At 35.6% G+C, this 13494-nt stretch overlaps 1 protein-coding gene across 4 annotated transcripts in view; it reads right to left on the reverse strand.

The window, feature by feature from the left end:
- LOC5563777 (vascular endothelial growth factor receptor 1) overlaps positions 1–13494 on the reverse strand; it is a 161714-nt gene that overhangs the window by 35809 nt on the left and 112411 nt on the right. For all 4 annotated transcript variants that reach the window (XM_021846337.1, XM_021846338.1, XM_021846336.1 and 1 more), the window contains exons 3-4: positions 6541–6710; positions 6143–6484 (exon numbers count right to left, since the gene is read on the reverse strand). In XM_021846337.1, coding sequence (XP_021702029.1) covers positions 6143–6484; positions 6541–6710 — 512 coding nt within the window. The remainder of the gene's footprint in view (positions 1–6142; positions 6485–6540; positions 6711–13494) is intronic.

Below are 13494 nucleotides of genomic sequence, written 5' to 3' on the forward strand. Positions count from 1 at the left end.
GGCATTTTTGGGCATAAAGAAAGCATGTGCAAAATTTCATCCAAATCAAAAAATATAAAAATGAAATTTGGGAAAATAGTCGTCATTTTCTGTGGAACCGCTCCTCTTTTTTAACAGAAATGGTTGCCGCGTTCGTACCCGAGCAGAAGAAAATAACTACTGAATACCAAATTGAGGTATTCCATACTAGACGATTTCCAATACTTACAACCTAAAGGAGGTATTTGAGCCCTGCATAAGAGGTAAAATACGAAAATACCTCAAATAATACCTTCTGCATATTCTACAAATACCAAGGTGATAATTAGATCAGGTATTGTAATACCTCAATAATACTTGATGGATTTTCATATAAAAGTGAAATTTTTCAATAGTAGTTCAATAACTCCAGCAGACCTTAATATCTGTTCAATACCTCAATGAAGTATTTTTAATTGTTTTAAAGATTTTTTTCAATACCATTATAATACCAAATTGAGGTATTGACAACTGAACAATACCTAATTTTGGTATGATACCAATATATGGTATGCATAAGTTATTGAGGAGTTATTTGTTCCTCCTCGGGTAATAACAGTCTGACCTGAGAAATTTATACATCAAAAGAAAGTTTGGTATTATATCTGATTGAGTCATATATAAACATTTGATATTATATCAAATTCTTCGCTTAGGATGCAGTCAAGTCGAAAAATTGGTGCGGCCCCCGGGTCGGACTGAGTTTTGCCTTTGCATGCATCGTGAGCAAATAATTCAATATAAATTAATTATTGCGTTATCGTTGCGGACTATTTTTGCGAACGCGGCAACCATTTATGTCAAAAAGAGCCAAAAAGGTTGGGCAGGCCTGGAGTAAGTAAAGGCTATACTTTACATGTTTGATTAGTTCAACATTCTACAACTAGGAGGCACTAGTGAGCTACAAATATTTCAAACTCACACATCTAACGATGCAGAACAGCTATATTATAGCTGCTATAAGGTCGATGTTCTCGGCAAAGTTGTTTGTTAGGTTTAGGACTATGTGCTGTATGCTTTTTAGTTCGGTATTCTATAACTAGGAGGCTGCAGTTTCGATAGAAGGTTGTTGTTTCCGGTAAAGTTGTACGTTAGATCAATAGCTATTTGCTGTTATATATTTTGTCGCTAGGAGACTAGCGATTCCTAGCGCATTACATATTTTCAAGTTGCATATTATGATGCAAAACAGCTTTTAAGCCAATGTTTTCTGCAAAATTGTTCATTAGGTTCAGGACCATGTGTTATTACGTTATTCAACCACTCGGAGACGCCACTGAGCACCGGAAAGTTTGAATTTTTATATCTTCCGTTACAGATCAGTGAGAAGGTTGATGTTTTCGGTAAAGCTGTTTGATAGGCAGCCCTTGCGGTGCGTGCCCGATTGATTCGATTTTTGGCAACTGAGTGGAACTAGCTGATAACCTAGTTTTAAGTATTTTCGACAAAAATGTTCTTCACTCTTCAATTGGAAACCATTAAATTCTGTGTTTCCGATTTCAGAAACCTGCGGTATTCGTTTGCTTCAGCTTATTTTCGTAATACCAGACTATGGAGAAACCTTATATAAATTCGATTTAATTCGATAGTAACGATCGAAAGTACAACTTTTTCGAAAGCACCAGTCTTCAAGATTTTGTCGAGAATCTAAGGGTATATGGTTTTGAAATACAGTGGAATTACGTTTATGGTATCCTCCGATTTCAGCATCAAAATGAATCCGTTTTTGGCAACAATTTTGAATACCATTAAAATTTGTATTTATTTTTAATATCGTTTTTTTGCTTCAGAAATTTGCAAAACAGATCAGTTTCACACCGACTACCACCATCTTCATCAATATTTCCCGAAATTCCAGCTACTATTAGGGCTCCCGTACGAGCTCATTTACTTGGGAAATTTTTGAATATCTCCGGATCCATATTTCGGACACTCATAACCAATCATCAATATCGATACAGATTATTAAATTAAAAGAGTTTTTTAAGAACTCTGGAAAAATGGCACAAAAACATCGAGAAACAAAAAAGTTATCGTGATTTGAATATTATTTCGTGTTGAAAAAATGATGTTGTTAGTAGAGAGGTTAATGTCTATATGTAACTGAAATGGAATTCCAACATCTTTTCTCAGGAATTCAAACTGTGTGACTAGCCAACTTGAGTCTGCCAGTAATAAAAAACCACTTGAAACAATACGTTCGCACAGAGCACAAGCGGGATACTGTGAACTTTTAGTCATATCTAGATGATTTCTGGCTAAATTCTGAAGATTCTGAAAAGGTTTCCAGCAAAATTTGGGAACTGCAAGACTGGAAATAATAGACTTTTTTTTTGCTAAAGTTGCTCGGGACGCAGAAACTCCAAATAACCGCCAAATAAATAGAGAAGGGTGCATATCAAATGATGTATGAGGTTATGATAATTATTAGTGTTCGAAGCTTTTCAGGCAAACGGGCTATTCGGGGAACTAGCGTTCAGGTAAATGACATTCGGAGAACCAGTATTCGAGAAAAAGTATCAAAACTCTCTTGGACATATGTCAATTCATATCGGAATACTAAGCGAGTTTCTGATAATTGAAAGCGGGATCCTGTGGATTGCCAATGATATGCTTCAGAGTCCTAGCGTGTTCCTTTGGATTTCTTACGAGCACCTGAAGATTCATATCGAGTTCTTCGGGTTTCATAGCTAAATCCTGAAAATTTGCTTTGATTTTGTATGGTAGGTGCAGGGACGAAAAAAATAATGCTCACTATACTCAATTCACTGACATTTGTGCCACCATCAAAGTATGGTGATATGATTGTACCAATGAAGGTGGCACAAACATAGACGAAGAAAAAATAACCATGCCCGTATGTCGTTGGTGTTTTTGATTATCAGAACAAGAGTGTCAGTTTTAGAAAATTGATTATCAATGAGGTTCATATTAATTAAAAATATGCTGCTTTACGGGTAATGAACGATCCGATGACGGAATCGATGATAATGACGCGTCTTTAGTGTGCTTCGCGCAAAAATTACAACTTCCCGAAGCGGAATGTAAAAAAGTCAAGTTGGTTCGAATGAAAATCATTTTTTGCTTACGATTATCACAAAGCGGTTGAGTATCAGCAGGTTAAAAGGAAACTGACAATCTTGCAGCAAGCCCTTTCTTAGTCTTTGTTGTGCTGCCAAGGTGAGGATAAAACAAATAAAAATCAACGATTATTCTACCCAGCATCAAGTGTCAATATAGGTGAGGCTGGATTGAGTATTTTCCTCTCTGGGTAGCTGTATGACGAATCTATGACAAAAGGTCGAAAGGACAAAAGGTCGAAGCACAAAAAAGAAGGAAAAATTTCCCAGCAAGCAAATAATTTTCGACGTTTTGTCCTTTCGTCATTTTGTCCTTTCAACGTTTTGTCTTTCGACCTTTTGTCCATAAACCGTGTATGACATATACGTATGTAGCTCATCTTCTAAAATTCTTCTGTATTCTACGAAAATATGATTCCCATTTATGGATCATGAGGACTTTAAACGAACTGCAGGTCGCAGGTTGAGTACCATTGTTCTATACCCACGTTTCTCAACAGGGGGTCCGCGGACCCTCGACCATGTAAAAAGCACGCTGAAACGAACACCTCATAGCGAGCCGTTTTTTCGCCTTTACCAAGGTTGAGAAACAGTGTTCTATACCATTAAAATTATTTCTCTATGAATTTCATATCCATATTTCTATGAAAAATCCTAATCAGCTTTTATTAATATTCTGTCAATATTCTGTTTTGGAACATAACACTATTTGTGAGTAACGCAATTGCAACACATAATTCAAAGGAATTATTCTCAAATTAATTTGGTCTAGTTTGACGCAAGAGCTTAAAGTGTAAACTGATTTTTAATGTTCATTAAATTAAAAAATCATTCAGTTAAGTTTCAATTTCAGAACACTTTTGTTTTGCGAAGACTTCTGTTAGAATACAGAAATACGTCTCATTGTATCCATCATATGTTTCAAAAAAAACAAAGAAAAATATGTGACAACATTCTAATGATATTCTAAAAATATAATTATTGAAAATAAAATGAAAAAAATGGATTCCAATTTTGGCACGGTTCCATTTTTGGCAACTAAACATTTTTGAATTTATTGCCAAAAACGGAATCTTAATGTATTTGATGCTCATTATTGCCACCTAGTGAAACTATACGTACTAATCAGGTATGCTAAACATTAGGCTTGGTTTATTCAGTAACTTCACTGAACAAAATCCTGAGATATATGAGTTTTAAATTTTAATGCTCACTAGCGCCTTCTACCGTCAAAATATGAAACTAACTAAAGAAGCAATTTGTTGCCCTTGAACAAATGGACAAATTTGCTGAAGATACTAGGCTTCTAACATAACTCATATTTGAGATTATTGAGTTTGTAATATTTAAAGCTAAACAGAGCCTCAATGCTACAACTAGATAACTCGGAATTTGATTTTAAGAGTTCAATTTGTCGAAACATAAATCTTTATTAAATCTGCCAGTTATTAACAGATCTTAAGCATGTGATTCAAAGTAAACAAGACGAAGATTACTTTTCAATCGTATTCTCTGTGATTAACCATCACCTTTTGAAACGGTAAAACTTCCAATGTTGGTTCGAAATTTGGATTTCCGAGTTGTCTAATTGTAGCATCAAGGGGACGATAATGGAGCTGTAACCACTGTATAATATAGTGGTCCTGCCTCTGTTGCAAATCTTCACCGAAGAAAGTATAGCTTTATATATAACTGATTTGGAGATATAAGCGTCCGAGTTGGAAAACAGACTTTTGCTATTTTTGGACTTTTTTTTTTAGCAAAAACTCATCCCCGAAATAGAGTGGTTTTAAATATTTTCAGTAAAGCTCAATTAACTCATTTTTAAGATTTTGTGCTAACGTAGACAAGACGCGACGTGAGACTGGACACAACACTTATTGTTCTTACAAACATAGGGGTCATATTGACCCCAGAACACAGACAACGGGTTAAATGGGGCTCTATAGCTCAAATGCTTGATTGTTTCAATTGATATGAATGAACTATTGTTGAAACTATCATAAACTGCGATAATCAAGTAGTTAAGTTAAAAAAAGGTTTTGATTCTCTTATACGATATAAACGATATGAGATTAGTCAGTTGCACATTAATTCCTGCAATTATGAAGAAATGTTCATGTGAAGTATATTTTATGAAGCAAAGAAATAATCTTTGCATTTGTAAGAAGTTTTTTGGTACTCAATAGTTTTGAGATGTCATAAGGCGGCGTTCACAAATTACGTAGCCCCGACTGACGGTATTGAAATGCTATGTTTTCAATTCATTGAAGGCAAATCTTTAATTACCATCAGTTATCGCTCAATCACTGCACATACTTTTTAAACGAACAATCTCAACTCATCCCAACTCTAAAAATTATCAGCTGGTGCTCGATTACTTACTTGGTGCAACCCCAGATCAGTTTCAACGTAGTAAAATAATATCAATTCGCGATACGGTGTGCCTTATTTACACTACGCTTAGGGAACAGGTGTAATCTCTGTACAGAATTAGTCGTCCGGCTGCCTGAAGCGTGGGATACATTTTATCGAGTAAAAACATATCGCCTTCAGGTGGTATGCTAGCACTGGGGGAAACGGATGGATCGGGGCGAATATATTGGGTATGAGTCAGCACGATTTCCTATAAACAAGTTGGCGTTATTGACGGCGTTGAATCTACAAGTGAGGGATATCAGTGGCCGAAATGACAGCACTGTTAATTATAAGAAAGGATTCGAGGGGATTTGGAATATAAATTGAAAATCGACTCCACACGTACATTGCAAACTAAGAATGAAGGGCTGACTTTGCTCGTGCTCACGATGGTAGCAGTGATACATTGGTAGCCACCGGAGCTCATTGGTTTCATTGCGCAGCAGGAAGCCCTTGGCAGGGTCAAACACTGCTCCCCGATAGGTTTCGTTGTACTAGAATAGCGGAAGAAAGGAAGATCAGCGGACAGAGTTCAGGTCAGAGGGAAAATTGAAAGCCTCGAAGAGAAAGATGAGATCTGAAAGAGAAGCATTGAAATGGTAACGAAGGTTCCCGGTTGTAATTACCTCCTGTTCGTCTTTGACCAACTCGACGGTAATATCCTTGGACGACGGTTTACAGGGAATAACCACGTCCTCGTACTGCTGTGCGTAGACGACGAGATGAGTCACTGGAACTAGGGGGCTATTTGGATCCTTAACAAAAATGTAGGTACTGGTGGCTTTGTAGTCGGCTTCCACGTCTTCCAAATCTACGTCGTGGTCTGAGTTATCGATCGATTCGAATATACAGTAGTATCGACCTACGGCCTCGGCCGAAGTCTCCGGAATGGTCACCTTGATTCCGAACGGTTTGTCCGTATCGTTGGTATCTATAGTTGCGATCTCGATCAGTGGAGGTTCGATGTCCTGTAGAAACATCAAGTTGTTACTGTATCACACGTGAAAGTTAATAACCGACAAACCTCTTGCTCTGTGCGTTTGATGTGCCATCGGATGGGTTCGCTGGCTTTGCAGGTCATCTCGTAGCTGATGCCCGCCTCCAGCTCCACCTCCGGTTTGTACGATTCGATTTCGGGGGCCCCGTTCTGGCTAAGTAGGTCACGATACATATCGTTCGCTTCCAAATCGCTGGCTGTAACGGTAAGCAGATGGAAAAGGAATAATCAATTAGTAGACTGGAATGGAACGTTCTTCGATGTGGAGCTGAAATCGATTTGGATGCTAAACTAGTGCGCCACATCTAGGTATACATGGATTAATTTCGTACAGAAATAGAATTCTTCGAACTTTTGGTCGATGTTGAAACAGACCAGACTAGATGATATTTTGATCTTGTAAAGATAAATCAACTATGTCCTCAATTCCATTTTTCCAATGATATGTTTTTGCAGATGTTTGATCAAATAGACAAAATTTATAACATAACAAATAATTATTGTGCGGAACACTTTACCGTAATTATTTTGCGATTGCTGATTCCATTGCCATTTTCAAATATATCATCGCACGTCTAGTTAAGTAAATACAGAATTTGAAGATTTCAGCCAACTTGGCAAGTTGGTCAGCTTGTGTGACAATTGATTTGCTTAATTTGTCACAGAATTTAAACTTCATATGCTAAGCAATAGTTATCAATAAAGTTCACAAAAGTTTCAATGCTCAACAGTTGTTTTCTGATTATTTAGCAATTTATTGTATTTTGCCATATAAGACAAACGAAGAATTATGTATGAAGCTTGCAGTCTCCATTCTAAAAAATCAATTTCTTCTAAATTTAATCGAGCAATTTAAACCAAATTGTATCTTAAATGAAAGCTGAAGTTCTTATTTACATGCTAGGTGGATTAAATCATTAAGTAGATTGATACCAGTGTTTTATACAAATTGACAACCTGTAACTCAAAATTGTGACAAGCGAGAACATTTCTCAGAATGGCATCAGATTCAGCAATCCCAAATTCACTGGAAACACATAATTTGATCCTTGAGGCAAACAAAAAACTTATATTTGTTGGGCTATGTAATACAAATACTTTTGTTATTTCGTATGGTTGGAGTATGTTTTCCTGAAGTCACTAAGACACTCGATCTAGTATAACTAAAAACCAAACAATTCTGAAAGATCGATGTTCTGCCTGAATAAATTCAATTGAATTCAGCTCATGTATGTGAGCTATGGTGAATTTTATTGACTCAAAAATAGTATTAGGAAAAGTGTACCAGTACTCGCCACCTGTGCAAATTACAAGTTTTGCACAATCGTAAGATTTTCAATGCTTTCAATTTGTCAAACGAATGCTTTCAGCCCATGTTTAGTAGGAAAAACATAAGAACTAATCTAAAACTTGCAAGGAAGCTGAAATTTTAAGGAAAATGATTTTTTTCTATTATTTTCTCAGCAAATTTGGAGTTTTCTATAAATGTTTCTGGCTCATTTCAAAGTAATTCAATGAGCTCTAAACTATTTATACCGACTTGTTCACTGGAATTATACAATCTAATTTATGTGAAAAGACTGCATGCCTATGCTTTTAATTTCGATTTATACGCAAACAGTTAAAAAAACTAATATCTCTTGTAGCTGATTTGTTTAAAGAAATTTTAAGTGTAATCAAAATTTCTTGTTTTACTTAAAAATGTTCTTTAAACTACTGCAATCTTATGACTGATGAAGAAACTGCATATCACTGCATTGAATATTAACCCTCTAGTATCCAACCCCGCCTTTAGAAGGGGTACACTTTGCAATTTTGTATATTTTTTCGTAGCTCGGAAATAAAAATGATTTTATTTTTGGCTTAAGCCTTGCCTTACAACACGCACATATGCGAGTTTTTAATGACTTTTCAAACATTTTCGTATTTTTGTATGAAAAATTGCATTTTGTAACTATCAAATGCCTTGGGCTCATTTAAGGTGTAATACAAAAAAAACATGCCTTTTATGTTTTTCTCAAATCAACCTATCACAGAAGAAGATCCTAGTGGTATTGAAATAATTTCAAACCTGTTTTTCCATTAGTTACACGGAAAATAAAAAATGCTCCTGAAAAAAATTAAAAATTAAATATTTTTAAAGGCACCGTAAAAATTTAAATTTTTATTATTGCCAAAAATCAACAACCAGAAGAGGCTTCAAGAAAAAATGAAAAAGGATAGGGATGTTAAAAATAAAAATTATAAAAATCAAAAACCAAAATTTAAAAACTTGCGAAAAAAATAAATTATTACCCAAAACGATTTTAGATAACGAAAAATAATATTTAGATCGAAAATAAAAATTTGGGTATACGAGGGTTAAATCATAAGCAAACAGTTAAAAAAGATTTTTTTTAGTTCTTTTCAGCAACGTAAGTTTTGAGTGTAGTAACAAATTTATTTTTCTGCTCGTACATGCTTACTGCCTTTTGACAAGCAAATTTATGTCGAAAAAATGTCTCATTGAAAAACATTACAGAAGGAAGTTTTTAACTACAACGTTCACATCAAAAGACAAAACTAATCTAGATCAGTTGAAATTTATCTAGATCAATCCCGTCGCCATTAAAATGTCATAGTTCGACTCATTCTAAAATACTTTGTCGAAGATCCCGAACCACGCATATCTAGAGCACTGGGGGTCTTAGCTCCGAAATCAGCCACCTATTCAAATTTGCCTCGTAAGCGATGCCAGTATTATTACTTTGCAATTCTTTATTAGGTATTCGGATCTTAGAAACCTAAAATAACACTATTCTTGGTAAGATTTGACACGATTCACATACAGCTTCAGTTAACCAAAAACATTGTATTGGTTGAATTGCTCTAGGGGAAATTTGAAACCCCCTGGGAGCATTTTTTTTCAATCGTACAAAAAAAAATCGTACAAAAATTGAAGAAATTGCTGTTTTGGAAAATAATAGTGTTTCGGGTTAAGTATTTAAAACTGTGATCCTTCCTAGCCGATTGACGACCGTCATAAAACTAGGTGTATGCAGGATCTTAATTAATCTTAAATCTTATCTCAACTTTATAACTATTATTAATACATTCAATAAGAAAAGCAGAACGCCATACATTTCTTTACTGATCCATTTTGTCCTCATTGAACAAGTTTATAGGTTCATAGTGGATCAATGAACGAGTTTACTCGTTGGAAAATTAGCGGTGCCGTGTTATTTATGTGATCATGACACCGTTCAAACGTCTAATCGCTATTCCAGTTAATCCCTCTACCGGCAGCTTCATTTTTTACCGCTAAAAAAATATTCAAATTGCGATAGCTTTTTTTGTTTCTGGATATGTTTGCACCATTCTTTTATAAGTTCTCAAAAAACTCTTCTAGTTTTAGGATTTGTGTCGATACTGATCATTGGTCATCTGGATCCGAAGATATTCCAAAATTCCTTGAGGGACCGTCGCGTAGCCATAACCCATGTAAATATCTCAGTCTACAGAATTTTTATCGTATTCGGATATTCACTCCTCGAAATGATATATTAATGCGAGTATGCTATGAAAAAATGAAGCAATTTGGTGCAGCCGTCTTTTAGTAATGGGCATTTATGTTTCTGGTACCACCTTGGACAAATAAAGATCTTGAAAACTCTACAAAACCTCATATCGTAATTTCCTGATTTCTCCAAGAATACTCAACCGATTTGTATGATTTTTTCAGAGTAGCTCCTCATTACCTGATATTGTATAGTACATATTTTATTTTTTTGATAAATTTGCCTAAAACAAAATGGCCGCCTAAGACATTTTATATGGAAAAGGGCGGTCCCCCAAGGAACATCGGAATATCTCCAAACCAGATCACCAATGAATAATATCGACACGGCTTCTTAAACTAGAAGAGTTTTTTGAGATCTTGTGAAAAAATGGTGCAAAAAAAATTTAGAAACAAAAAAGTTATTGCGATCTGAAAATTTTTTTGGTGGTAAAAATTGAAGCTGTCGGTAGAGGGGTTAAAAGCTGGAAAAATTAAGGATTCAACGATTAGATGCAAGGGCTATAGCAAGTTGAAAAATGTTTCTTGTGATCTTCAATTCACCAACCATTGTGATTTGCAGCCGTTTTCGCATCTTGCTTTGTACAGAAAATCATATGAATGTACATATCTAAATTAAAGACGACAAATGTAACCCGAGAATTTGTTGGTTTTAAATCCCTGTAAATATTCTACGTAAAATTGGATTTTGCAGAATCACATCCTAAAACACCTTGTAGGAAATCAAAATAAAAAATTCAGATTTCAATGTTTGCTGATAAAGTTATCCCGAAAGTTTTAGTTCATTGGGTTTCTATAGCATGTGGTGTTATAGCAAGCTGGGCACGCTTGGCGCACTTTGGCGCTCTGAAGACACATTTTAAAACCATATGCGCCGACTGAGTGTGTAGAGTGACCGCCCCCTTGGATCCTCTTCCTGTCCATTATATTCAAATATTTTTCAAGAAATTCTAACCATAAATAATTTGAAATTTCCCATGCTACAATCTGAATTTCGTCAAAATATGTTGTCAGAAGCATTCACAAATAACCATTGATTATTTTAAAATTTCCCTTATTATGTCACCTGTTCGGTTTTAGTTATCATTATTTCCCTAATGTCCTCAGAAAAACAGTCAAATGTTAGAAAAAAAATTACCACGTTGCTTATGGACTCCCCCTAGAGTTAGTGAAAGCTCCTCTTTGTTCGCCTGAAATTCCAACTGGAATCCAACTTTATATTTCTCTAGATATTTTCTCCTGATATTCATCAAGGAATTTATTCAATAACCACTGCATGTATTATTCCATAAATTGTTCTAGAATTGAACGACATTTAGGATTTCTCCATCGTGTTCTCAACAATTTCGTAAGGCATTTCTTTGGAATAGCTCTATTAATTCTTCTCTTCGAGTTAGGTTCATCTAGGTTTATATTCAGTAAACTCCCAAGATATTCCGTAAGAAATCGCTTCTGATAGTTCTGTTTGGATTGTTCTATGAATAGCCCCATAAACTCTTTAAGAAAATCATCTTCAAAAACCTCACTTCTCAATTTTTTTTTCAACAAATTCTCGGAGAAATGCAAGCTGAGACTGATGGGTTTATCATTTCGACTCGAAATCCGGACACCTAAGGACGAAAGTAAATTGAAGGCATGATTTCCCACGCAAATTCATGGATGAACGTAAAATAATTTGATTTCATCGCAGTAACCTACGGCATGTCAGTGAAAAATAATACCTCCACTATGGACCTGTGCACGAGTTCACTAATTTGACGTTTGAGCGGTGCCGAATTCATTGGTTTCTATGGTCACGTAAATAACACGGCACCGCTCAAACGTCAGATAGTGAACTCGTGCATCGGTCCATGGACCAATGCACGAGTTCAGTCGTTGACGTTTGAGCGGTGCCATGTTATTTACGTTACCATGGTAGCTAGTGAATACGGCACCGCTCAAATGTCAAATTAGTGAACTCGTGCAAAGGTCCATGGACCGATGCACGAGTTCACTAATTTGACGTTTGAGCGGTGCCGAAGTCACTAGTTTCCATGGTTACATAAATAACACGGCACCGCTAAAACGTCAAATAATGAACCCGTGCATAGGTCCATTGGTACCCTGTTCTTTTAGTTGCGATATATTTATAGGTTCTGTGGTTAATTCAAAGATATCAGTATAAATGGCACTACAGCAACTATAGGAGCCTAACCCAACTAATGGATCACTTACCCTATTGCCTCAGCTGTTGTTCTTAGCATTGGCCCTTGTAACAAAGAAAATTTTCACTGCAAGTGACAAGCAATTTAATTTTATTTATTCATTTATTAATATACAGTAGCCTGATGCAGATAACTTCTAAATGAGCCCATCAAACCTAACGATCGATCTACATAAATATTTTTTAGTAAAACGCGCATCAAAAACCTAATACTTCCTCAATAGTGTCCGGATTTCGAAGCGTCCGGCAATTCGGAGCAAAACGGTATTCTACGAGTGGCGTGAGATGAGAATGTTTAGTTTCGTATAGCGAGGTGCCAATTCTCGACACAAGTGAATTGGCTCGCCGTGTAAACCAAATGGAGAGTCACTTCATTCGAGTCGAGAATCGACACCTCGCTATACGAAACCGACAATTCTCACCCCACGCGACTCGTAGAATAAGCCCATGTGTTTCGATACCTCTGAGAACTGCTCCAAAAACTCTTTTTTTAATTTCTTCAAAAATTCAGTTGATTTTTCACCTGGAACTCTTACACAATTGCTAAGATTGTTGAAGGCTCTCTACAAGAATCATCTCACGAGTTTTTCAAGAAATTTGACCAGCAATAGTGATTACTGGAAGAATATCTCTAGAGAATTCTCTGGAATTTCACCGACCATTTTTTTTCAAGAAAATAATATAGGAACTTTGCAAGTAGTACTTTTACCGATATTTTCAAAATTTATACGAAAATTTGTACAGCGCTTTAGCAATTTTCAAGGATTTGGTCAATGTACAATTCAAGAATTTATCCAGATGTACGTCAGTGTTCCTCCAAGGATTATATTTTGATTTCCACACTTTATCTAAAACATGTCGAGAAAGGTTTGGGTGAGCTACTTGAGAAATTCTCTAAATTATGATTAAAGAAATTCCAAGAAGAGCTCCAGCTGTGGTCATTATGGAGGAGTTTCTAAAGAAATTCTTAAAAAAATTAATATTAATCTCTGTAGGAATATCGTTGTTTTGAGAATAATTTAATTTTTTTTTTCAACGCTGATGTGTAGGATTCATAAGCGTGACCCAATAACTGATTAGATAATTAATTTGTTGATCTTAATGCTGTGGCAGGATGTCAAACATATCCCCATACAAGTGCTCCAAGACAATAGTTAAAACGATCTGTTCAATAAAAACAAAGTTGTGAGAATAACCAAATTTAGAAAAAAAAACTATATTA

The sequence above is a fragment of the Aedes aegypti genome, chromosome 2, assembly GCF_002204515.2.
Source record: "Aedes aegypti strain LVP_AGWG chromosome 2, AaegL5.0 Primary Assembly, whole genome shotgun sequence".
In the NCBI taxonomy this organism is placed as follows: Eukaryota; Metazoa; Arthropoda; class Insecta; order Diptera; family Culicidae; genus Aedes; species Aedes aegypti.